This window comes from Saccopteryx bilineata, chromosome 4 (assembly GCF_036850765.1).
Source record: "Saccopteryx bilineata isolate mSacBil1 chromosome 4, mSacBil1_pri_phased_curated, whole genome shotgun sequence".
NCBI lineage: Eukaryota > Metazoa > Chordata > Mammalia > Chiroptera > Emballonuridae > Saccopteryx > Saccopteryx bilineata.
Window position 1 is genome coordinate 37,345,357 of NC_089493.1, and position 26,847 is coordinate 37,372,203.

Below are 26,847 nucleotides of genomic sequence, written 5' to 3' on the forward strand. Positions count from 1 at the left end.
TTGATTTTAGAGAGAAGCTAGAGAGAGAGAGAAGGAGGGGAGGAATGGGAAACATCATCTAGTAGTAGTTGCTTCTTGTATGTGCCTTGACTGGGCAAGCCTGGGGATTTGAACCAGTGACCGTCAGCATTCCAGGTCAATGCTTTATCCACTGAGCCACCACAAGTCAGACTTTTTAGGGAAAATTTTTTTTTGTCAAAAGAAATTTATTACTAAAAATAAAGCAGGTGAAGTTTTTCTCGGGGAAAACTGTAACCATGGGAACCTCCATAACAGAATGTGTTAATTTAACATCTTCTTCCCTTCTGAATTTCTTCCTCCTTCCATATAGTCTAAATTTTAGTTTTAAGTTTGAGGAAAATCATCATTATGAAAATGATCCCTTCTTGTTCAGTCTGAAGACTATCTTGGGGTACTCTGCAGTGGAGAGTTCAGGTGCTGTAGGCGATTATCTGTTTAGGGTTCATGTGTCAGGAACATGGTTTGGTAAGAAGACACAAAGGCTATAGGCTGAAGCTCTCGAAGACCCAAGCATCCTTGTAGAATGGGAGGGATCATTATAATCTTCATCAAAGAACTGTCTCTGGAAGGTTTCAGAGCTTAAAGCTACATCACATTCTCTATTGGTCCTTGGGGTAGTTGGCCATCTCCAACTCAGGTTGGCACACATCAAATGTCACCCATTGGTAATTGACACATATTTGCACATATTTGAGCTCCTGTACAACTCTGGATCAGATTGTGGATGGTTGGATGAGAAAACCCAAAAAAGTCACTCCAGAAGGAAGCTGGTTAAATATTAGTTTCCCCATAGTGGTACTTATGGCCTGAGCTGCTTGGCATGAAGCATTTGCAGAAGAACTGACAACAGCATTTTGGGGGTCATCTTCTGGAACAATTTCAGACTGAGGTTGCATACCACCTTCCAATCTGACAGGTACACAGACACTTCTGGTCTGGAGCTTCATGTTGGCATATATTCGAGTACTGCAGTAGCCCACAGGGTAGGTAGCACTGTCCATGGAAGTCAGGTTGGTGACAGTCTTACAGTTTGTTGTACTCCTTGCCTTTTTCTTTTTTCTTCTTCTTGGCCCAGAAATGAGCCCAGCTCCCCATAGAGTTCCCACAGACCTGGCCGCACCATAAGTCAGGGCAGATCAGAGCTGTGGGAAGGAGCTGCAGCTTATATTTATACTTGCGCTTCAGTTAGAGCCTAAAGTCGGAGGAGGCTTTTTTTTTAGTTCTTTTATTATTACTATTATTGATTTTAGAGAGAGAGAGAGGGATAGGCAGGGAGGGAGGGGGTATGAGAGATGAGACACATAAGCTCATAGTTGCTTCACTTTAGTTGTCCTTTGATTGCTTCTCTTACGTGCCTTGAGGGGAACAGGGCTCAAGCCAGTGACCTTGGGATCATGTGGAGGATCCTAGATCAAGCCAGTGACCTCTGGGTTTTGAACCGAGGACCTCATCATTGGGGTGGATGCTCTATCCACTGTACCACCACCGGTTGGGCTGGCGGGGCTTCTATAGTAAGTACCTCTTTCCTTCTTTTGCTTTAAGAAATTTCCCTCAGGAGGAACAATTTCATCTCAAATACCATTTTCAAACACAGTGGCTTTGGCGGCCTTGTGCAGCGCTAGCATTTGAGCTGGGTGGGATATCCTCCTTTGGGAGATTTTTCATCCTGGCTTTGCAGGACTGCTCTGTGGCCTGGGGTGAGGGGGTCATGGCATGCCCCGTGGCGGGGCCTCCTGGGCACTGGTGGAACCAGGCTCTGAGGAACCCACCTCTCCCAATGCCCTCAAGGTGCAGGGCTGGGCCAGACATCCTACAACCTAGCCATAGCGTCAGGCCTCCCACACTTCCTGGTCTGCCTCTGCTGGGAAGTAACCCTCAAGGAAGTTTTTGAAAGAAAAAGTCTTACATTTACTCTCATGTTGACCGTTTACAGTGCTCTTTCCAATACTCCTTCCTAGTGGCTGAGTATCTGTAACATTTGTTTCACAGATCTGCTGACAGTAATTCTTTTCAGCTTTTGCTTGTATGATTATTCTTTTTTTTACTCTGATTTGAAAGGGTATTTTTGCTGACTGCAGAGTTTTGTGTTGATGTTATTCTTTCAGTGCTTTAAAAATGCTACTCCCTTGTTCACTCACTTGCATAACTTTTCTGTACTAATTTTTAGCAGTTCCTCCCAACTTGCCTTTCTATTCCCCTCACTGCCTGCCCTGTCAACCTTTAATCTTTTGTCTTTACAGGATTGCCTATTCTTAACATTTTATATGAATGGAATTGTACAATATACGTGGTCTTTTATGTGTGACTTCTTTCACTTCACATAATCTTTCCAAGTTTCAGACACCTTGTAGTACTTTATTCCTTTTTTTTTTTTTAACAGAGACAGAGAGTCAGAGTGAGGGATAGACAGGGACAGGCAGACAGGAACGGAGAGATGAGAAGGATCAATCATTAGTTTTTCGTTTTGCATTGCAACATCTTAGTTGTTCATTGATTGCTTTCTCATATGTGCCTTGACCATGGGCCTTCAGCAGACCGAGTAACCCCTCGCTTGAGCCAGAGACCTTGGGTCCAAGCCGGTGAGCTTTTTGCTCAAACCAGATGAGCCCGCGCTCAAGCTGGCGACCTCGGGGTCTCGAACCTGGGTCCTCTGCATCCCAGTCCGACGGCTCTATCCACTGCGCCACCGCCTGGTCAGGCTATTCCTTTTTTTCTGGCAGAATTATCTTCCATTGATTGGATATATCATATATTTGTCCATTTATTAAGGAACTTCTGAGTTGTTTCAACATTTTTGCTATTATGAATAAGCTATTCTGAACATTAGTATACAGGGGTTTTTTTTAGTGTATTTTTTGCATGAGTGTATTTAACTTTGTGAGAAACTGCCAAACTTTCTCATAGAGGCTGCTACATTTTACATTACCACCAGCATTGTATAAGTTTATTATTTTTATGTTTTATGTTTATTTTATTGATTTTAGAGAGAGGAAGGGAAGGGGGCGTGAACAGGAACATCAATCTGTTCCTGTGTGTGCCCTGACCAGGATCAAACCAGCAGGGTTTCAGTTTCTTTACAATCTTGCCAACACTTGCTTTGTTTTGCTTTTGTGTTTTAGAATAGCAGTTCATAGCTCCTGTCTGCCCGCAGCTACCTATTTAACCTTATTTCGTGCATCACGTTCTTTCTCTGACTTAGCTTTAGCTGCTTGGGCCCACTTGCTAGTTCTGTGCTCAGGAGGCTCTTAGTCCAGTTCCTTGTTCCCTCTTTTCATTCTGGTCTCAGCTCATATGTCACCTTGTAGGCGAGGCTTTCCTTTAATGATGGAATGTAAAAGGCCTTTTTAGCTGTATTTTTCTTGCCTTACCCAATATTATTTTTATAATTCTTACCAATTGACTATTTTCATTATTAGAATTAGTTAGTTGTCTGTGTATCTATCTGTCCTCCATGAGAACAGGGATTATGCTATCTGCTCAATCCAGTGTGTTCTAGGCCTGTTGCATCAGCTTTTTGAGACTTGTTTTTGAATTATTGGATAGGGTAATTCTTTAGGAATCTGAGTAGATTTAATTTATTTATTTTTATTTTTTTCTAATTTTTCTGAAGTGAGAAGCGGAGAGGCAGAAAGACAGACGCATGTGCCTGACCGGGATCCACCCGGCATGCCCACTAGGGGGTGATGCTCTGCCCCTTTGAGGCGTTGCTACGCTGCATTCAGAGCCATTCTGATGCCTGAGGCAGAGGCCATGGAGCTGTCCTCAGCAACCAGGCCAACTTTGCTCCAAAGGAGCCTTGGCTGTGGGAGAGGAAGAGAGAGACTGAGAGAAAGGAGAGGGGGAAGGGTGGAGAAGCAGATAGGCACTTCTGTGTGCCCTGGCTGGGAATTGAACCCAGGACTTCTACACGCCAGGCTGACACTCTACCACAGAGCCAACTGGCCAGGGCCAGTAGATTGAGTTTTGATATAACTTATCAATTTCTAGCTATACCACCATATGCACGGACTGTTTCTTTTATAATGCTCTATCATTGTATTATAAGCCATGTTTCTTTTTATCCCTCCCTCCCCCCCCCTTTTTTTTTTTACAGACAGAGAGAGTCAGAGAGAGGGATAGATAGGGACAGACAGACAGGAACGGAGAGAGATGAGAAGCATCAATCATCAGTTTTTTGTTGCGACGCCTTAGTTGTTCATTGAGTGCTTTCTCACATATGCCTTGACCGCGTGCCTTCAGCAGACCGAATAACCCCTTGCTTGAGCCAGCTTGAGCCAGCAACTTTGGGTCCACGCTGGTGAGCTTTTTGCTCAAACCAGATGAGCCTGCACTCAAACTGTTGACCTTGGGGTCTCAAACCTGGATCTCTCCGCATCCCAGTCCAACGCTCTACCCACTGTGCCACTGCCTGGTTAGGCCCCCCCCCTTGTTTTTTTAAAGGGATCTGAATGTCTAGATAGAGAAAAGCTCATTTTATTTATTTACTTACTTACTTACTTACTTACAGAGAGAGAGAGTCAGAGATAGGGACAGATAGAAACAGAGAGAGATAAGAAGCATCAATCATCAGTTTTTTGTTGCGACACCTTAGTTGTTCATTGATTGCTTTCTCATATGTGCCTTGACCGTGGGCCTTCAGCAGACTGAGTAACCCCTTGCTCAAGCCAGTGATCTTGGGTCCAAGCTGGTGAGCTTTGCTCAAACTGACGACCTCGGGGTCTCGAACCTGGGTCTTCCACATCCCAGTCCGACGCTCTATCCACTGCGCCACTGACTGGTCAGGCCCTCCCCCCTTTTCTTATGGCAGTTATTAAAGAGAACATTTGCTTAATTTTTAAAAGAGTCTATTCACAATTAGAAAAGGAATTAGTAGTAAACATATAGTACCAATTCAGGAATTGGACTGTTCCACATTGTTACTAACTTCAAAATTAAGCATCTGGTGCCTGGGGGAGTGTGGTTTCTCCCTGGTTAGCCAGCTGGTTGTTCTGGAGGGGCAGAAGCAGATCGTTGCTCTTGCTGAAAGAAGCTGGGTATTCATAGGCTTAATTTAAAAGGTGAGGTTGGGGTAGAAGATCTACTTGAGAAAATGGATGTCTCAGGATGTTATTGAAGAAAATGTCTTTATTCTTTAAAAGATAACTTGGAATGTTATATCTGTCATCTAAAGGATAATTTATGTTGTATGAAAAGGTGTGTATCACTCTCACCGACCTTTTTTCTTTTCCTTGGTAACAGATTCCTGCACTTTAAAGGCTGTGCTTTTTGTAAGAATTTTAGTGTATTTTTAATGCATGAGATGCCATATGTTACTGCAGCCAGTATCTTGAACATTCGCGTGAATAAGAATAGCATATTCAGACTCACTAAAAAGCAGGATTAATTTACAAAGACATTAAGTCTCAGTCATTAATGAATATGATATTTAAAATTACACTGAAGTTGTAGCAGATGTCAGTTTAGCATACCTTCCACTAAATATTCATCACTTTTCCCCAAATTATAATGAGTGTTTTTTGGCAAATTGTTTAAAAGCCAATTCTGTGTTAGTTTAAAACATACACACAAATTTCTGTGAATTTTTGATATAAAAAATTTCTGTGAGATTTTCTTCTAAAATTACCGTAAACTAATACATGCTTTTAATCCCAAAGTTGTGTTTCGTTTGTGACATACTGGTAATGAATGTGACTGACTGTTCCTATTTTACTCTTCCCCAAAATATTAATAACCAGGTTTCTAGGTTTCACCTATGCAGTTTTGCTTCAGATAAGCTGGCATTAGATATGCTTAATAAATAATAAGCTTCTTTATTATCCAGTGCGTGAGCTTTTGTGGCACCATTAGATTTTTCAGGTTTGCTACTGACCTTGCACACGACATTCAACATAAGTAGCTACTGCTTCCAAGTGCTCTGCTAATACACCTTACCCCCTCCTTCCTTTTTTGTTTTTTTTTATTTTTTTTAAATTTTTTTTCAGGGACAGAGAGAGAGTCAGAGAGAGGGATAAACAGACAGGAATGGAGAGATGAGAAGCATCAATCATCAGTTTTTCGTTGCGACACCTTAGTTGTTCATTGATTGCTTTCTCATATATACCTTGACCGCGGGCCTTCAGCAGACCGAGTGACCCCGTGCTCGAGCCAGCAACCTTGGGTCCAAGCTGGTGAACTTGGCTCAAACCAGATGAGCCCACACTCAAGCTGGCGACCTCAGGGTCTTGAACCTGGGTCCTCCACATATCAATCCAACGCTCTATCCACTGTGCCACCGCCTGGTCAGGCGCCTCTTTTGTTTTTTAAGTATAATATATGCTTCTTATACAGGTAACGTGGTCTACCCCTAACTTTTTTTTCTTCTTCTTTTCCAAGTGAGAGGAAGGGAGATAGACTCCAGCATGCACTTCAACTGGGATCCACCTTGCAAACCCCTTCTGGGGCCAATGCACTGCCTATCTGGGGCCATGCTTGCAGCTGAGCTAATACTTTTAGCACCTGAGGCAGAGTCTCCACAGAGCCATTCTCAGTGCTCTGGGCCAAGGTGTTCAAACCAGTGGAGCCGTGGTTGCAGGAGGGGAAGAGAGAGAGAGAGAGAGAGAGAGAGAGAGAGAGGAGGGGAAGGGGGAGGGTTGGAGAAATAGATAGGCGCTTCTCATGTGTGCCCTGACTGGTAATCGAACCCAGGACATCCAGGTGCCAGGCTGATGCTCTACCATTGAGCCAACTGGGCAGGGCCCAACTTTTAAGAATGTATGTGATATGTACTTACTATAGAGGTGGTATAGAGTAGGAGTTAATATTACGGGTACTGGAACAAAAATGCTTGAGGTCAGAAACCAACTTTACTGGTTATTCTGATTTTTCTCATTAGTTTATGAATATATAGTATGTATAGGGTTATTATGAGGTTTTTAATTGTTAATAAAATCTTAGTGATGTAGAAAAGTATTAGAAAAAGGGCAATTCCATATATACGCACACATTCTCACCCATCCTCTAGATACTTGAAATACACTTTATGAATATTACTCCAAAAACCTTTCTGTGCATATATACAGGTAGGTTGAACAGAAGCATGTATGATTAGGAATTTTATTTTGTAGATCTGATTGTCTTAATTAAGCAAATCATGAATTGGGCAGCATTTCATCGAACAACGTAGATGGGTGCTCCCAGGAATAATTTCATTGAAGTGAAATACAGATGTTTCCTGACTTCTTTTTTTTTTTTTCCTGAAGTGAGAAGCAGGGAGGCAGAGAGACAGACTCCTGACAGACTCCCGCCTGCGCCCAACTGGGATCCACCTGGCAAGCCCACCAGGGGGCAGTGCTCTGTTGCATTCGGAGCCATTTTAGCACCTGAGGCGGAGGTCATGGAGCCATCCTCAGTGCCCCGGCCAACTTTACTCCAATGGAGCCTTGGCTGCGGGAGAGGAAGAGAGAGGTAGAGAGAAAGGAGAGAGGGAGGGGTGAAGAAGCAGATTGGTGACTCTCCTGTGTGCCCTGGCTGGGAATCGAACCCAGGCCTTCCACATACTGGGCCAGTGCTTTACCACTGAGCCAACTGGCCAGGGCCCAGATGTTTCCTGATTTCTGATGGTTTTACTTAGGATTTCTCAACTTTACGCCGGTGTGAAAGCAGTATGCCCTCAGTAGCAACCATACTTCAGAATTTGAATTTTGATTTTTTTCCCTGGTCTAGCAATATGTGGTGTGGTATGACACTCATGATGGTGGACAGCAACAGTGAGCCACAGCTCCCATTTGGCCATGTAATCATGAGGGTAAATAGCTGATACTCTGAAGTGCAAAAATGCAGTGGTTCCAGCATTTTTATATATTGTGGGGGGGTTTTTTTGTTTGTTTGTTTTTTTTTAGAGAGAGAGCCAGACAGAGGGATAGATAGGGACAGACAGACAGGAACAGAGAGAGATGAGAAGCATCAATCATCACTTTCTCGTTGCAACACCTTAGTTGTTCATTGATTGCTTTCTCATATGTGCCTTGACCATGGGCCTTCAGCAGACCGAGTGACCCCTTGCTCAAACCAGCGACCTTGGGTCCAAGCTGGTGAACTTTGCTCAAGCCAGATGAGCCCGCGCTCAAGCTAGCAACCTCAGGGTCTCGAACCGGGGTCCTCCGCATCCCAGTCTGACGCTCTATCCACTGTGCCACCGCCTGGTCAGGCTTGTATATTGTGTTTTGATCTCTACAAAATGCTCATTGTGTCTCCTGCTTCTCATGAGAAGAAAAGGAAGGCAATTCCTTTTGAGATGAAGCTTAAGCTAATTGTCCAGCATGGAGGCAGCAAACCATAATATGAATTACATGAGACATTCAACACTTTATTATAAAAATACACTCTGTGTTAGATGATTTGAGCAACTGTAGACTAAGTATTCTGAGCACATTTAAGTAAGGCTAGGCTAAGCAATGTTTAGTAGGCTAGTTGTATTAAGTGCATTCTTTTTTTTTTTTTTTTTTTGATGTACTTTTTTTAAAATTTTTTTATTTATTCATTTTAGAGAGGAGAGGGAGAGACAGAGAGGGAGAGAGAGAGGACAGAGAGAGAGAAGGGGGAGGAGCTGGAAGCATCAACTCCCATATGTGCCTTGGCCAGGCAAGCCTAGGGTTTTGAACCGGCGACCTCAGCATTTCCAGGTCGACGCTTTATCCACTGCGCCACCACAGGTCAGGCAAGTGCATTCTTTTAAAATGCATTTCAGATGCCTCTTGGAAGAGCCCAAGATGGGCAGAGCATTGCTCCCTAGTGGGCTTGCCAGGTGGATCCTGGTTGGGGCACATGTAGGAATCTGTCTTTGCCTCTCCTCTTCTCACTAAACAAAAACAAAATAAAAATAAATAAATAAATAGATAGATAAAATGCATTTTCGATTACAGTATTTTCAACTCATTGGGTTTATTAAGATGTAGAGGTTGAGGATCATCTATACATTTCTTCTAAATAGTATAGCATTTAATTTAAGTTGACTTAATAAACAAAAAATAAAATGAGCTTGCCTGACCAGGCAGTAGCGCTGTGGATAGAGATCATAGGCCTGGGGTGCTGAAGACCCAATTTCAAAAACCCCAGGTCTCCGGCTTGAGCATGGGCTCCCCAGCTTGAGCGAGGGGTTGCCGGCTTGAGTAAGGGGTCACTGGCTCAGCTGGAGCCCTCTGTCAAGGCACATATGAGAAAGCATTCAAATGAACAAATAAAGTGCCGCAGCAAAGAATTGATGCTTCTCATCTCTCTCCTTTCCTGTCTGTCTCTCTCTTGCTAAAAAACTAAAATAAAAATAACATAAAATGAGCTTTTTGGCATAGGAACATTTCTGGCATGTTAAGTACTTGAAATCCTTTCCTATCTATAATTCCAACCATCCTAAATCTGTAACAGGGTGAATTTAATTTTTCATAGTACTTTCTTATAATCCTTTGTATTTCTATGGTGTCATTTGTCACTTCTCTCATTTCTGATTTTATTTATTTGGGTCCTCTCTTTTTTTCTTGATGAGTGTGGTTAAACGTTTATCAATCTTGTTTATCTTTTCAAAGAGCCAGCGCTTAGTTTCATTGATCTTTTGTAATTGTTTATTTTGCTTAGACTCTATTTTCACTCTGATCTTTATTAGTTCCTTTATGTGTAAGATTAGATTGTTTATTTGAGATTTTTCTTGTTTCTTTATTTTTTTAAAAGATTTATTTTATTTGCCCTGGCCGGTTGGCTCAGTGGTAGAGCATCAACCCACTGTGTAAATATTCTGGGTTCAATTCCTAGCCAGGGCACACAGGAGAAGCGCCCATCTGCTTCTCCACCCCTCCCCCTCTCCTGCTTCTTTCACTCTTCCCCTCCCGCAGCCAAGGCTCCATTGGAGCAAAGTTGGTCTGGGTGCTGAGGATGGCTCCATGGCCTCTGCCTCAGGTGCTAGAATGGCTCTGGTGCCAATGGAGCGACTTCCAAGATGGGCAGAATATCGCCCCCTAGTGGACATGCAGGGTGGGTCCTGGTTGGGCTCATGTGGGAGTCTGTCTCTCTGCCTCCCTGCTTCTCACTTCAGAAAAATACCAAAAAAAAAAAAAGATTTTTTTTTTTATTATTATTTATTTTAGAGAGGAGAGATGTTGATAGGTAGGTAGGTAGGTAGGTAGATGATGATAGATAGATAGGAAGGAAGGAAGGAAGGAAGGAAGGAAGGAAGGAAGGAAGGAAGGAAGGAAGGAAGGAAGGAAAGGAAGGAGGGAGGGAGGGAGAGAGAGAAAGAGAGAAAGAGAGAGAGAGAGAGAGAGAGAGAGAGAAAGAGAGAGAGAGAGAGAGAAAGAGAAAGAGAGAAAGAAGGAAAGAAAGGAAAGACAGGAAAGAGAGAAAGAGAGAAAGAAAGAAAGAAGAAAGAAAGAAAGAGAAGGAAGGAAGGAAGGAAGGAAGGAAGGAAGGAAGGAAGGAAGGAAGGAAGGAAGGAAGGAAGAAAGGAAGAAAGGAAGAAAGGAAGAAAGGAAGAAAGGAAGAAAGGAAGAAAGGAAGAAAGGAAGAAAGGGAAGGGAGCAGGAAGCATCACCTCCCATAAGTGCCTTGACCAGGCAAGCCCAGGGTTTCAAACTGATGACCTCAGCATTACAGGTCAATGCTTTATCTACTGTGCCACCACAGGCCAGGCCGAGATTTTTCTTGTTTCTTGAGGTAGGCCTACAGGCTGTGAATTTCCCTCTTTAGATTGTTTTCGCTGTCCCCCTCCCCCGTAGATTTGGGGTGTGTTTTTATTTTTATTTGTCTCAAGGTTTATCTCTTGATTTCCTCCTTCCTGATCTGTGGTGGTGCAGTGAATAAAGCATCAACCAGGAATGCTGGGGTTGCCAGTTCAAAACCTTGGGTTTTCGTATTCAAGGCACATACAGGAAGCAACTACTGCGAGTTGATGCTTCCCGCTTCTCCCACCTTTCTCTTTCTCTCTCTCCCTTTTCTCTAAAAAATAAAAATCAATAAATAAAATTAAATAAATATACTGAATTCTTTCTTGATCTCATTGTTAACTCATTCGTTGTTTAGTAACATGATATTTAGCCTCTGTGTGCTTGTATATTTTTCTTTTTTTTCTTGTGAGTTCTAGTTTCATACACCTTTGTGGTTGGAGCAAATGCTTAATATGATGTTAGTCTTCTTAAACAGGAATATAAAATGAAATGAATAAGGCAAATTGAATGACAATTTATTAGAAAAGAAGTTACCTGACCTGTGGTGGCGCAGTGGATAAAGTGGCGACCTGGCACGCTGAGGTCACTGGTTCAAAACCCTGGGCTTGCCTGGTCAAGGCACATATGGGAGTTGATGCTTCCTGCTCCTTCCCCCTTTTCTCTCTCTCTCTCTCTCTCTCTCTTTCTCTTTACCCTCTCTAAAATGAATAAATAAAATCTTTTTAAAAAGTTAAAATATTTATTGCTTTTTTTATGTCAAGAATTGTGTTCTCTACATACTTCTGTGTTTCTGTATCATATTCTAATTACCTCTGTTTTTGTACCTATCACCCTATATTATAATTGTGGGGTTTTTTGTTTTTTTGTTTCTAGAAAATTGTTTATTTGTGGGACTATAACCAAGTTAGAGTCTGACACATACATCCACATGAATCCCCCGTGTATTTAGCATTTAAAATGTAAAAAAAAACTGACCATAAAAAATTTGCACAAAGTCTAAATAAACTGTATTTACATGTCTAACTCCCATCTTAAAACTACAAGTATGTTTTTCACCTTAATCTCCAGCATTTAGCATTATACGTAATATTTTGTCAAACACTCAATATTGTATCAATTTTTATTCCCATTTTAAAGATGAGAAAACAGACTTAGATAGGTTAGGTAATTGTACAATGATGGCTTTGCTAGGTTGTGGTAGAACAAGGGCTTGGGATTGGGATGTTTTTTAAACCTGTTGCTTTTTTTATTGTACCACATTGACAATTTTTTGATAAGCTGAAAATACTTAACTGCATTCTTTCCAAATTGCCAATCTTTGAAAGTATTTATTTGTTGCCTCCTTTTTAGAAGAAAGGGGCTTGAGGACAAATGTTCCAGGATACTGGTTTTGGAACCTTTGCCTTGACCGAGGGGCTACAGCAGACCGAGTAACCCCTTGCTCGAGCCAGCGACCTTGGGCTCAAGCTTGAGAGCTTTGCTCAAACCACATGAGCCCATGCTCAAGCTGGCGACTTCGGAGTCTCGAACCTGGGTCCTCCACATCCCAGTCTGATGCTCTATCCACTGCACCACGGCCTGGTCAAGCTTAAGATGTTATATATTGATTTTAGAGAGAGGAGAGAGAAGGAGGGGGAGGAACTGGAAACATCAAATCTTAGTAGTAGTTGCTTGTCGTATGCACCTCCACCAGGCAAACCTGTTGAACTATTGACCTCAGCATTCCAGGTCGATGCTTTATCCACTGTGCCGCCACAGGTCAGGCTAGATGGAGTTTCATATTGAGTTTTAAAATTCTGAATCATTTCAGTTGCTTTTTGTTGTTGTTGATATCTTTAGAATCAGAAAATTACACAGTTATTACTGAGCATAGATTTTTATGACGTGAGAATTCCTTTGTGTATACTTTGTTTGTTTTTTTATTTGTTTGTTTTTTAGCTAGAGAGAGAAAGAGAGTGTGGGACAAACAGAAAAGGAGAGAGATGAGACACATCAACTCAAAGTTGTGGCACCTTAGTTCATTGATTGCTTTCTCAAGCGTGCCTTGACCGGAGATGGGGGCTCCGGCTGAGCAAGTGACCCGTTGCTCAAGCCAGTGACATTGGGCTTCAACCCAGTGACATGGGGTCATGTCTGTGATCCCACACTTCAGCCACCCACCCCATTCTCAACCTGGTGAGCCTACGCTCAAGCTGGGTGAGCCCGTGCTCAAGCTGGTGACCTTAGGGTTCGAACCTGGATCTTCAGTGTCCCAGGCTGATGCTCTATCCACTGCCCACCGCCAGGTCAGGATCCTATTTTTCTTTTATTTTGGAACAGAAAACAAATAAAAAATGGGGGGTTGGGGTGAGAATAGATGTTCTAAAGGAACCAAAGACAAAATCCCTATTGTCAGTATGAATGAAATTTAACATTTTAAAGTTTGTTTTCTAAATTTTTCTTTGTAGGAGCCTCTCTTACATTAAGTCAGTATTTGATTATATACTCAGGGACTTTATTTGATTATATCTAATTAGTTAGGGTGGTTCTGGTTGCATTAACAAAAACTGCTGCAATCTGACTTAAATGGTCAGAAAATATGGAATCTCAGAAACATGGAATAGAAATTCTTTCCATCAGTTGGATTGGATCCACTTTAGAATTAGTGTTTTACATCTGAACAAATTGTAGTTGGGCAGGGAATACATACATGGATTAGCAAAAGTGTAAGCTTTCTAAACCAAATTACTGGTTACAAGGGATAAAATAACTGATTAGTTTAGGCTAATTGGGATCTGCCCTGGGAGCTGGGGTCAAGTTCTGAAATTATGCTGAAGCCCTATGTAGGGAGAAGGGGGGATGATTGGAGGGGTTCCATCACACTGTCCACTGGAGTGTCTTAATTGCCCTTCAAATAAAATTTGATGTATAACTGACTATTCTGTCTTTTGCAGGATTTAATTGTTTGTGCTGTATAATGGGTGCATGGGGGTTTCTTTTAATATTCTCTATTCCATACAAATTCCATAATAAAAAGGTTTAAAAAAAAGTGGGACACAAGAAAAATGAAGAGGCCCTGGCTGATGGCTCAGTGGATGAACCAGAGTTCATAGGTCCCACCCCCAGGCAGGGCGCCTACGAGAGGCGACCAGTAAGTGCACAACCAAATAGAACAACCATGTGAAACAACGAGTTGATGCTTCTTACTGTTTCTCTTCCTACATCCCCCTTCCTCTTTCTTTCTTTCTTTCTTTCTTTCTCTTTCTCTCTGTCAAAGCAATGGAAAATTTAAAAAGAAAAATTGATGGTTGCTTATAGTAGTGTTTTTCTAGTTGGTGTTTGTTTTTCCAATCATCCTGCTCTCTTTCTCCTCCGCTTATATGTAGAATTAACATGTAAATCCTCCTCTAAAAGCCTAATAATACACATGTACTTTAATTGAAGTTGACACTAATACTTTAGTACTTACATGGAAGAGCAATACCATGGTATTGGAATGAACACAGGTTCACAGGTTTTGAAGTTACAGCTTGGGTTTCAAACGAGACTTCCCTGTATCCTCCCATTAGAAGCTAGAAGATTACTGACAAGTTACTCAGTTTCTCTGAGCTGCAATTTTTTCTGTAAAATGATAATAATAATATCTACCTTATATAGTTAAGTGATTAAGATAAAAAAATTAGAAGTTTCTAGCCCATAACCTATCATTTGTTGAACTCCAGTTATGATTGTTTTCTTCTCTGTGAGACTCAATTATCCTAGCCCAATTTGATAGATGTGGTAGCATTATTATAGTTGACTTATAAGTATAGATTGTGAAGTTATTAGAGCCTGTTCTTGAATGACTTTTCCCATTAACCATCTCCCTACATTTGGGACATTTGCTAGACTTCTGCATTTCACAATCATCATAGCTAGTGATAGTCACTGGGCAATATTAAGTTTTAGCTGTGAGGAATCAGGTTTTTTGGCCCAATTTTAATTGTCTCGTTAGTTAAAAAAATAGAACGGTATATGATGCTTATTCTGTCCAATCTTTCAGGGATGGTGAATATTCATACCTGAAAGATAGAAATATATCTATTTCTAAGTATAGTTGCTTATTTCTGATTTTGTAAAATAATATATAGAAGACTTTTAGTATTGTACTTTTTGTAATCAGTTGTTTCTAAATAGGTGTAAAATACATGTTATTTTCTTTTTCTTTTTTCCTTGAGAAAGAGAGAGAGGCATCAATTCTTTGTTGCGGCACCTTATTTGTTCATTGATTGCTTCTCATATGTGCTTTGACAGGTCAGGGAGAGGGCTCAAGCCAAGCCAGTGACCTTGGGCTTTAAGCCAGTGATTTTTGGGCTCAAACCAGCGACCATGGGATCAGGTTGATGATCTTGTGCTCAAGCCAGCTAGCAAGCTGGCAAGCCTGCGCTCAAGCTGAATGAGCCCACACTCAAGCCAGAGACCTTGAAGTTTGAACCTGGGACCTCGGTGTCCCAGGTGATCACTCTATCCACTGCAGCACCACCGGTCAGGCAAGTATGTTATTTTCTTTTAATACTTTTTGTCCCTTGTTTATATGGGGGGGAAATCTGCTTAAGGCCAAAGCCACAAGAGGAATTCATACTTATGTTTAGGAATTTATTATTAAGTAATCAACTTTTAACTATAGAAGGACAATTATTCAGATAAAAGGTTAGTTAGCATTTCCTATCTAGTGTATTGCAAGATGGCAGTTCACCAGGAATTTAATATTCTAACCCTCTTGAAGTGTTGTTTGCTTTAGGGTGTCTTTCTGAACTCTTATACATGCATTATCTTCTTTTTTTCCACCCACCCAAGTGAGAGGAGGGGAGATAGACAGACCCCGTCATGTGCCCTCACCGGGATCCACCTAGCAGCTCCCATCTGGGGCCAAATGCTCTACCCATCTGGGGCCATGTTTGCAACTGAGCTATTTAGTGCCTGAAGGAGAGGCTCTACAGAGCCATTCTCACCCAGGGCCAATGCACTCAAACTAATCAAGTCATGGCTGTGGGAGAGTAAGAGAGAGAAGGGGGAGGGGTGGATAAGCAGATGGTCGCTTCTTCTGTGTGCCCTGATGGGGAATCGAACTCAGAACATCCACACACCGGGTCTATGCTCTACCACTGAGACAACTGGCCAGGGCCTCTCCTTTTATTCATTGCTTACTCTTTTAGATTATCTTCATTACTCTTCTTTTCTCCTCTGTATTCTTTGCTTTAGTACTCTTTTCTGTCCATTTCTTTTGCACCCTTTTTAATATGTGTGCGTGTGTATTAATATGAGTCTCTCTCTACATTCTCATCCCTCACTAGTCTATTAAGATCTAGAATGCTAACTAAGCTTCCTTTTATGCATCTAACAAACAAAGAGATAAAAATTATGGCTAATCTTTCTTTTTTTAATTATGGTTAATCTTATTTGCTCTCTTCATATGTTTTTCTTAGGTTGAACCATATGAAGTTGTCAATATTGATTTGAGTTACAGAAACAGATTTAACCTAACACTTCCCTAAGCATCCTATAGTCCAAAAGTAGGATTTGGAAACTGATAGTAGGAGAGTTGGATATTGCCTCGAGGTTATGGCTTAGATAACTGGATGGATCAGAGTGTTGTTATGGTTTCTATTGACGGAAATGGAAAAAATTGAGAGGTTTACATTTTTGTCATTTTTTTAGGGGAAGGTTTGGTGGGGAAGTATAAATAATGAGTTTTATTTGGGGGTGCAGTGGGATACGTTCAAGGAGAAATGGCTAGTCGACAGTTGGAAATATGGATTTGAAAATAGAGAGATAAGGTTATTGGCATATAGGTGGTGCTTGAAAACATGAATATCAATGAAGTTACCCTGTGAGAATGTAGTGAAGAGAGAGACTGTGGCTTCTCTGGAGTACTGGGAAGTGGATCATGCAAAGAAAACTGAAATGAGGGCTATACATATCAATAGAAGTAAAAGTATATTCATCATTATAGAATTATTCATTAGTATGTAAAATTAAGAATTAACTCTATATATAGCTTTTGAGGTGGTATTTCAACTATGACTCACTTGCATACTAATGTGTTTAAACATTAGCTAGAGGTTTCCATGTTTCCCTATAAGAGATTAAACTATTTTACTGTTTGCATCTGTGGAAGACTATAAGCTCTATAGCTTGACAGTATTGGGAGATATAACCACCTTACCCCTGATACCTTGTTTCCTTTCTTTCCTTCCATCCCTCTGCTTCATTTAAACAGTGTGTCATGAAGGCAACCATTGTGATTGTTACCATTGCTACAGTCTGGAAGTGCTAGTTTGCTGTAGCCTTCTATCTGAAGCCCACTCTTCCTGTCTTATCAATGACCAGAATCCTCTGAATTAAAGTCTTACAGGCCTGTTCCAATGTGAAACACTTTCCAGGAAACAAAATGAAGGTAAAGAGTATATAGTACTACTGTCCTGCTTGGGTATAACAGGTCAGAGACATAGTCTTATAAATCACTGATAGCTTAAAAGCCACATTATACTTTCTTATTGTTTAAAATTCTCATCAGTCTAATTTTTTTATATGCAGAGATCCAATATGAGGTAGTAGCAGAGAATTGTATTGTTTTTGTTTTTGTTTTATCTCAAACAATTTGAATATTTCAAGAGTGGGCAGTTATTTTTTCTGGAATTTAAAAGAGTTTCTTTCTTGGATTGTGTAGGCAGTACACTTTTAAATAAATGTACATTTTCAGATATATTGGAACCTAACCTGTGGTGGTGCAGTGGATTAAGCATGGACCTAGAATGCTGAGGTCTCCAGTCCAAAACCCCAGGCTTGCCTTACCTGTGGAGGCGCAGTGGATAAAGTGTCGACCTGGAATGCTGAGGTCACCAGTTCAAATCCCTGGGCTTGCCTGGTCAAGACACATATGGGAGTTGATGCTTCTTGCTCCTCCCTTCTCTCTCCCTCTCTCTATCTCTATCTCTCTCACTCTCCTCTCTAAAATGAATAAAGCCTTTAACAACAAAAAACCTGGGCTTACCCAGTCAAGGCACATACAAGAGGCAACTGTGAGTTGGTGCTTCCCGCTTCCCCCCACCTCTCTCTAAAAATCAATAACTAGAATCTTAAAAAAGAAAGATATATTGGAATAGTTTGTGGTAAATAATTATGTTAATGTTTTTCTTCACAAATGAAAATTTTTTTCTGTATTTTCTTTTTGTGATTTATATAAAGTACTCTTAAAGAAAAGAATTGGGCCCTGGCCGGTTGGCTCAGTGGTAGAGCGTCAGCCTAGTGTGCGGGAGTCCCGGGTTTGATTCCCAGCCAGGGCACACAGGAGAAGTGCCCATCTGCTTCTCCACCCCTCCCCCTCTCCTTTCTCTCTGTCTCTCTCTTCCCCTCCCGCAGCCAAGGCTCCATTGGAGCAAAGTTGGCCCGGGCGCTGAGGATGGCTCTGTGGCCTCTGCCTCAGGCACTAGAATGGCTCTGGTTGCAACAGAGTGACGCCTCAGATGGGCGGAGCATCTCCCCCTGGTGGGCATGCCGGGTGGATCTCGGTCGGGCGCATGTGGGAGTCTGTCTGACTGCCTTCCCGTTTCCAACTTCAGAAAAATGAAAAAAGAAAAGAAAAAGAAAAGAAAAGAATTGCCTGACCAAGTGGTGGTGCATTGGATAGAGCATCAACCTGGGACATTGAGGACCCAGGTTCAAAACCCTGAGGTCGCTGGCTTGAGCCCAAAGGTTGATGGCTTGAAGCCCAAGGTCGCTGGCTTGAGCAAGGGGTCACTGGCTAAGCTGAAGCCCCCAGTCAAGACAGGTATGAGAAAGCAATCAGTGAACAAGTAAAGTGCTGCAACTATGAGTTGATGCTTTTCTTCTCTCTCCTGTCTGTCTCTTTCTCTCTCTAAAAAAAATTTAAATGCCATTATTTTACTAATTTCCATGAGCAGAGCTCCCCTTCCAAACACAACGACACATACAGTGTACTTTTAGATTTATTCTGTTTCTACTAAAACTCTTCAGCTCTTAATGTATGGAAGTTCAATCGATTATTCATTTATTCAATAACCATTTATTGATCAGAAATATGCAAGAGTCAAGTAATAAGTTTAAAATGGGGGTTTTCAAAAATATGGAGTGAAAAAAGCAAATTGCAAGAAAAAGATACATATAAACGTGATGTCATTTCAATAAATTTTTTATCATAGCAGTTGTATCTGTAATGCTTCATTTAAAAAATGAAGCCAATATGACAAAATGTTAACATCTGTTAAATCTGGGCAATATGTATTTTGGTGTCTGTTATGCTTTTTTCTATGTTTCTTTGAGGATCAGGAAGCATCATCTTGTAGTAGTTGCTTTTCATATATGCCTTGATGGGCAAGCTGGGGTTTCGAACCAGCGACCTCAACATTCCAGGTCGACACTTTTTCCATTGCACCACCACAGGTCAGACAACATTTAAAATTTTTTATTGTTGTTTTTTTGTATTTTTCTGAAGTGAGAAGCAGAGAGACAGACTCCCGCATGCACCCAACCGAGATCCACCTGGCAAGATCATCAGGGGGCGATGCTCTGCCTCTCTGGGCCATTGCTGCGTTGCAACCGGAGCCATTCTAGTGCCTGAGGCAGAGCCCATGGAGCCATCCTCAGCACCCAGGCCAACTTTGCTCCAATGGAGCCTTGGCTGCGGGAGAGGAAGAGAGAGACAGAGAGGAAGGAGAGGGGGAGGGGTGGAGAAGCAGATGGGCGCTTCTCCTGTGTGCCCTGGCCGGGAATCAAACCCTGGACTTCCACAATCTGGGCCAACACTCTACCGCTGAGCCAACTGGCCAGGGTAACATTTAAAATTTTTTAATTAATAAAACAGGAATTATGATAGGGAATGACAGGGCTACTTTATGTTGGTAAATCAGGAAGGGTTTCTGCGAGGTGACATACTGAGACCTGGATAAATAAAGGAGTTACTCATGCAGAAAAAAAAAGGAAGTATTAAAATAGCGAAAGTATGTCAGGCAGCTGTTTCTGTAATTGTAAGAGCAAGCATGACATCTTCAAGAAAAAAAGCCATTTTAGCCTATCTGATGGAAAACCAACAATTATGCTGCAGAGATGACTACTCCAGCATAATTGTTAAAAGTCTGTTTAGGCTTGATCTGTAGTGATGCAGTGGGTAAAGTATTCAACTTGGAATGCTGAGGTCACCAGTTCGAAACCTAGGCTTGCCTGGTCAAGGCTCATATGAGAAGCAGCTACTGAGTTGATTCTTCCTGTTCCTCTCCACCCCCTTTCTCTCTCTCTCTCTCTCTCTCTCCTCTCTCTAAAAGTACATAAATAAATAAATCTTAAAAAGAATTTTAGCCCTGGCCGGTTGGCTCAGCGGTAGAGCGTCGGCCTAGCGTGCAGAGGACCCGGGTTCGATTCCCAGCCAGGGCACACAGGAGAAGCGCACATTTGCTTCTCCACCCCTCCGCCGCGCCTTCCTCTCTGTCTCTCTCTTCCCCTCCCGCAGCCAAGGCTCCATTGGAGCAAAGATGGCCCGGGCGCTGGGGATGGCTCTGTGGCCTCTGCCCCAGGCGCTAGAGTGGCTCTGGTCGCAACATGGCGACACCCAGGAGGGTCGCAACATGGCGACGCCCAGGATGGGCAGAGCATCGCCCCCTGGTGGGCGTGCCGGGTGGATCCCGGTCGGGCGCATGCGGGAGTCTGTCTGACTGTCTCTCCCTGTTTCCAGCTTCAGAAAAATGCAAAAAAAAATTTAAAAAAAAAAATAAAAAGAATTTTAAGCCTGACCTGTGGTGGCTCAGTGGATAAAGCGTCGACCTGGAAATGCTGAGGTCGCCGGTTCGAAACCCTGCTTGCCTGGTCAAGGCACGTATGGGAGTTGATGCTTCCAGCTCCTCCCCCCTTCTCTCTCTCTGTCTCTCCTCTCTCTCTCTTTCTCTGTCTCTCCCTCTCCTCTGTAAAATGAATAAATAAAAAAAAATTTAAAAAAAAAAGAATTTTAAAAAAGGCTGTTTAGTCTCTGAATACTTATGTTGAGGAAAGCTCACCATTTTTAGACTTACCTTATTCCTAAACAGTTTTTTTCATGTATGGCTTACAAACATGGGGTCATATCAGAAAGACAGAGAAACTGTCCAATGGCCATGTCAGGGACAGTTTGAGCACCATTAAAAACTACAAAGTGATGGATTATAACACAATTTTAAAAGCCATAAGTTCTTAGTGATATACAAAGAAAGAAAGAAAGAAAGGAAAAAGCTTTTCTTTATAGAAGAATGCCAGATAAGGTTAAAAGAGTGATAGAATTAGAAAATGACCCATGGCTGGTTGGCTCAGGGGTAGAGCATCAGCCTGGGGTGTGGATGTCCCAGGTTCAATTCCTGGTCAGTTAGGGCACACAGGAGAAGCAACCATCTGCTTCTCTCCCTACCCGCCCCCCCTTCTCTTTCTCTCACTCTTCTCCTCCTACAGACAAGGCTCAGTTGGTTTGAGCGCGTCGGCCCCAGGTGCTGAGGATGACTCCATGAAGCCTCTGCCTCAGTGCTAGAAGTCACTCAGTTGCAGCATGGCCCCAGATGGGGGTTGCTGGGTAGATCCCTGGTCCGGGTGCATGAGGGAGTCTGTCTCTTATCTCCCCTCCTCTCACGTGGAGAAAGAATTTAAAAAAGAAAAATAAGAAAATGATTGTTTTTTCAAATCTCAGTGTAATCGTTGATTAGGCAATGATAATCCAGGGATGCTAAAATCTTTGGATGAATGGTTGTTGGAGAATAAATAGGATATTCATACCATCTCAATATATGACTCCTTGATTACTAACTGCAAAGGAAGGCGTATACATTTAAAATGGAGGGATCTGACAGTCACTATTTTAAACAAGTGACCAAACTTGGTATTGTGTGCCTCCCTGATGTGATACAATAAAAAGTACCCAGTCTCACCTAAATAGTATCCCAGCTGAAAATGTTAACATGGAATCTACCCATGAAGAAACAATTAGAAAAATCCAGCCTGACCAGGTGGTGGTACAGTGGATAGAGTGTCGGACTGGGACACGGAGGACCCATGTTCAAAATCCTGAGGTCGCCGGCTTGAGCGTGGGCTCACCAGCTTGAGCTGCAAGGTTGCTGGCTTGAGTGCAGGATCATAGACATGACCTGATGGACGCTGGCTTGAGCCCAGAGGTCGCTGGCTTGAGCAAGGGGTCACTTGTTCTGCTGTAGCCCCCCTGGTCGATGCACATATGAGAAATCAATCAATGAACAACTAAGGTGCCGCAACGAAGAAATGATGCTTCTCATCTCGCTTCCTTCCTGTCTGTCCCTAATTGTCCCTCTCACTGACTCTCAGTCAAAAACAAAAAGAGAGAGAAATCCAGAATATGTGGTATTTTTGAGACATCTGGCCTGGACTTTTAAAAAATTCATTGACATAGAAAAGAAATTGATGAGGTGCACTATGACATAGTATTTAGGAATGAAGTGATATTTTGTCTGCAGTTAATTTTCAAATACATAGCTCAAAAATAATGTGTGTATGTGTATCTAAAGAGACAGAGTAAGCAGCCTGACCAGGCGGTGGCGCAGTGGATAGAGCGTCGGACTGGGATGCGGAAGTACCCAGGTTCGAGACTCCGAGGTCGCGCGCGGGCTCATCTGGCTTGAGCAAAGAGCTCGCCAGCTTGGACCCAAGGTCGCTGGTTCCAGCAAGGGGTTACTCGGTCTGCTGAAGGCCCACGGTCAAGGCACATGTGAGAAAGCAATCAATGAACAACTAAGAAGTCGCAACACGCAACGAGAAACTGATGATTGATGCTTCTCATCTCTCTCTGTTCCTGTCTGTCTGTCCCTGTCTATCTCTGCCTCTGTAAAAAAAAAAAATAAATAAAAGTTAATAATTGGTGGACCTACGAGGTGAAAGGCTATGTGTGTATGTTCAACTTTTTTGTAAGTTTTTAAGTATTCAGAGTAAAAGTTGGAGAGGATGCTTATTCCTGTTTTCAATCCAAATCTGGCCTTTTAATGTTTTTTGCCCATTGAATTTAATTGTGCTGTTTGGGACTACTCTGATAGATCAAATTCTCCCCCATGCGTTTTAGTGTTATTGGTAATGGTAATACCAGTAATTTTTATGTGTGTATGACAGAGACAGAGAGAGGAACAGATAAGGACAGACAGGAAGGGAGAAGGATGAGACATATCAATTCTTTGTTGCAGCACCTTAGTTGTTCATCAATTGCTTTCTCATATATGCCTTGACCTGGGGGTTACAGCAAACCGAGTGACCCCTTCCTCATGCTGGTGAGCCTTGCTCAAACCAGATTAGCCAGCTCTGAAATCAGCAACCTTGGGGTTTCCAACCTGGATCCTCCGCATCCTAGTCTGACGCCCTATCCACTGCGCCACCACCTGGTCAGGCAATACTAATAATTTTTATATAATGCCTGATGAGTGTATATATATTATGATATGCCAGACATGCTGAGCACATTATTTTAGTTAATCCTTCTGATAACTCTTGAGTTAGTACTCACTTCTCCTTTTAAAGATGAAAAGAAATGCTTAAAAATAAATCACTAAAGCAAGAGAATAAAAGCTCTTTATCTTATGAAAATGTGACAATACCGTATACAGATGATGTATTATAGAATTGTTACCTGAAACCTCTATAAATTTATTTAATAATGTCACCCCCAATAAATTCAGTTTAAAAAAAGGATGAAAATATGAATTTGTGAGGTAGGCTAGAATATTCAGGGTAAGCAAGAAAGAAAAATCTGTGGTAGCCTGACCAGGCGGTGGCGCAGTGGATAGAGTGTTGGACTGGGATGCGGAGGACCCAGGTTCAAGACCCCGAGGTTGCCAGCTTGAGCGCGGGCTCATCTGGTTTGAGCAGAACTCGCCAGCTTGGACCCAAGGTTGCTGGCTTGAGCAAGGGGTTACTCGGTCTGCTGAAGGCTTACAGTCAAGGCACATGTGAAAAAGCAATCAATGGAAAACTAAGGTGTCGCAACAAAAAACTGATGATTGATGCTTCTCATCTCTCTCTATTCCTGTCTGTCTGTCCCTATCTATCCCTCTTTCTGACTCTCTCTCTGTCTCTATAGAGAAAAAAATGAAAAAGAAAAATCTGTGGTAGAGTCACTTGGCAAGCATATTTTTCTGGCCTAGTACTTGTGGTACATACAACCTAACATTGAGAGGCAATCGAGTGTGATGGTTAAGAGCATAGTCCCTTAAACCATAGTGCCTCGGTTCACATTCCAGCTTGACTATTCCGTACTGGGGATCTCTATTCCTGTTGCTGCTGTAACAAATTACTACAAACATAGTGGCTTGAAACAACACAGATTTATTGTGTTATGGTTCTGGAGGTCAGAAGTACAAAACATACTTGAGTGACAGCACTATGTCTGTCTACCGCCTTTAGCGGTAGACAAATCCTGAGGGCTGCATTTCTATCTGGCGGCACTAAAGGAAGATGTCTCCTTGCCTTTCCAGTTTTAGAGGCTACCCACTTACCTCCTTTGTCCAACCTGTGACATATCTTTCTGTGTTTTTCTTCCATAATAACATCTCCTTCTGACTCTCATCTTCTGTCTCCTCCTATTTTCAGGGGTACTGGTGATTACATTGAGCCAACCAAGATAATCTAGAATAATCTTCTCCCTTTAAAGTCAGCTAATTAGCAACCTTAATTCCATCTGCAACCTCAGTTCCTCTTTGCCATATAACCTAACATGTTCACAGGTTCCAGGAAGTAAGGCATGGACCACCTTGGGGGTGGATATATTTTTCTGCCCACACATTTATGTTTAGATTTTAAAGTTATATAAGGCAGCTGGAACCAGGTATATATGATTCCAAAGTGGAGATAATTGGATTTGAACAGCAACAAAAAATTACTCAGCAGTGTCTAGACATGTTTTTAAATTCTCTTACTGGCACAAAGTATGTGTATGTGGTAGATTCAATATTCAAAAGTGAATTTAGAAGGAGGTAACTAAGTTACATCATGGTAGGGAAATGATTACAATTTTTTTTTTTTTTTTTTTTTTTGGTGACCCGTACGGGGACCTTAAAATGCATTTTATCTCTGTTTTATATCAGCACTAAGAAGGAATGTTCATGATTTAATTATAATTTTAGAGAAGCTCTGAATTTAATTTTAATTTTTATATTTCTGTTACAGGTTTTTACTACCCTTGGATGCCACTCCTGATATGGAAAAGATTGAGGAACAATTTGCTAATCTGAACATTGTTAAACGTTCCTCAGGAACTAAAGAGCCTGCTTACCTGCTTGGCATAGACACATCAAAGACTGTACAAGCAGAAAGAGGACGCTTGGTTTCTGTTCTGTGTTCTGATGGATTAATCAGAATATATGATAAAGAAAGGTTAAGTGTACTACGAGAATTTAGTGGATATCCTGGACTTTTTAATGGAGTCAAGTTTGCAAATTCTTGTGACAATGTATATACATCGTGTACAGATGGCACTGTAAAATGTTGGGATGCTCGATTAGCCAGTGAAAAACCTGTCCAGCTGTTCAAGGGTTACCCTTCCAATGTATTTATCAGTTTTGATATCAGCTGTAATGATCATGTCATTTGTGCTGGTACAGAAGTAGTTGATGATGATGCATTGTTGGTATTTTGGGATGCAAGAATTAATTCTCAAGATTCATCTATTAAAGACCCACTTGGTGCATACTCAGAAACACATAGTGATGATATCACTCAAGTATGTTTCCATCCCAGCAATCCCAACATGGTAGTCTCGGGGTCAACTGATGGCCTAGTGAATGTATTTGATATTAGCGCTGATAATGAAGAAGATGCACTGGTTACAACTTGTAACTCAGTTTCATCAGTAAGCTATATTGGTTGGTCTGGGAAAGACTATAAACAGATATACTGCATGACGCATGATGAAGGATTTTGTTGGTGGGATCTTAATCATCTGGATATTGATGAACCAATTACACGTTTGAGCATCCAGGATGTTAGAGAAGTAATTAATGTGAAAGGAGGTATTTTAGACTATTTGGTTGGGGGCCTGTATCATGAAAAGTTAGACAAACTGTTTATTGTTGGAGGAACAAACACAGGAATTATTCACTTAATGAGTTGTACTACATCAGGATTGACTCATGTGACCAGCCTTCAGGGAGGGCACGCTGCTACAGTTCGTTCTTTCTGTTGGAATATGCAAGATGGTTCTTTGCTAACTGGAGGAGAAGATGCCCAGCTGTTACTCTGGAAACCTGGAGCAATAGAGAAGACATTTACAAAGAAAGACAACATGAAAATAGCATCCTCTGTTTACCAGCGAGTTCGAACTCACAGTAATGATTCTTATAAGAGAAGAACAAAGCACTGATATTACATTGGGAGTTTACTTGATAGAAGTTATAGTTGCAAATAATTATTTTTATGTATTACCTGGGGAAGACATGTTGGAAGCTCACATGTAAAAACAAGCCAGAAGCAAACAGTCCTGGGAAAATGTTGAGAATGGTTTAATTCAGTCTTCATATGTTCTAAAATTATTATTATTTTTTTTTTGTATTTTTCTGAAGCCGGAAACGGGTAGAGACAGTTAGACAGACTCCCGCATGCGCCCGACCGGGATCCACCCGGCACGCCCACCAGGGGCGATGCTCTGCCCACCACGGGGCGATGCTTTGCCGCGACCAGAGCCACTCTAGCGCCTGGGGCAGAGGCCAAGGAGCCATCCCCAGCGCCCGGGCCATCTTTGCGGGGGGGGGGGGGGGGGGGGGGGGGGGGGGGGCGGAGAAGCAAATGGGCGCTTCTCCTATGTGCCCTGGCAGGGAATCGAATCAAACCCGGGTCCCCCGCATGCCAGGCCGACGCTCTACCGCTGAGCCAACCGGCCAGGGCCTAAAATTATTTTTTTAAAGGTACCAGTTGAGTATATAATCAGTGAATTGAAAGTAAAATTACTTATCTCATTTTGAAAACCCATCTGTTGAGTTAGTAAATGTTGGGTTTAAAAACATAGCTTTGATAAAGACTTTTTAGAGGTAGATGGCTGGTGTGACTTAAAAAAGCAGGTGGTTTGGGCTGTGTTTTTTTTTTTAAGCTCAGTTTTTTACATTTTAAATCATCTTTATTATTTATAAAATCGAATGAGACT

The 26,847-nt window shown here is 41.9% G+C and overlaps 1 protein-coding gene and 1 pseudogene across 11 annotated transcripts in view; one reads left to right on the forward strand and one right to left on the reverse strand.

The window, feature by feature from the left end:
• WDR89 (WD repeat domain 89) overlaps positions 1-26,462 on the forward strand; it is a 59,110-nt gene extending 32,648 nt beyond the window's left edge. For 6 of the 11 annotated variants that reach the window (XM_066276355.1, XM_066276346.1, XM_066276345.1 and 3 more), the window contains one exon: positions 24,879-26,462. In XM_066276355.1, coding sequence (XP_066132452.1) covers positions 24,910-26,070 — 1,161 coding nt within the window. In that variant the 5' untranslated portion in view covers positions 24,879-24,909 and the 3' untranslated portion in view covers positions 26,071-26,462. Of the gene's footprint in view, positions 1-14,981; positions 15,222-16,947; positions 17,125-17,430; positions 17,566-18,289; positions 18,499-24,878 lie in introns of all 11 variants that reach the window. The other 5 variants (XM_066276347.1, XM_066276349.1, XM_066276351.1 and 2 more) reach the window with 5 other exon arrangements.
• On the reverse strand, positions 391-5,904 carry LOC136333862 (transforming growth factor beta regulator 1 pseudogene; annotated as a pseudogene).
• Positions 26,463-26,847: the final 385 nt, after the last annotated feature.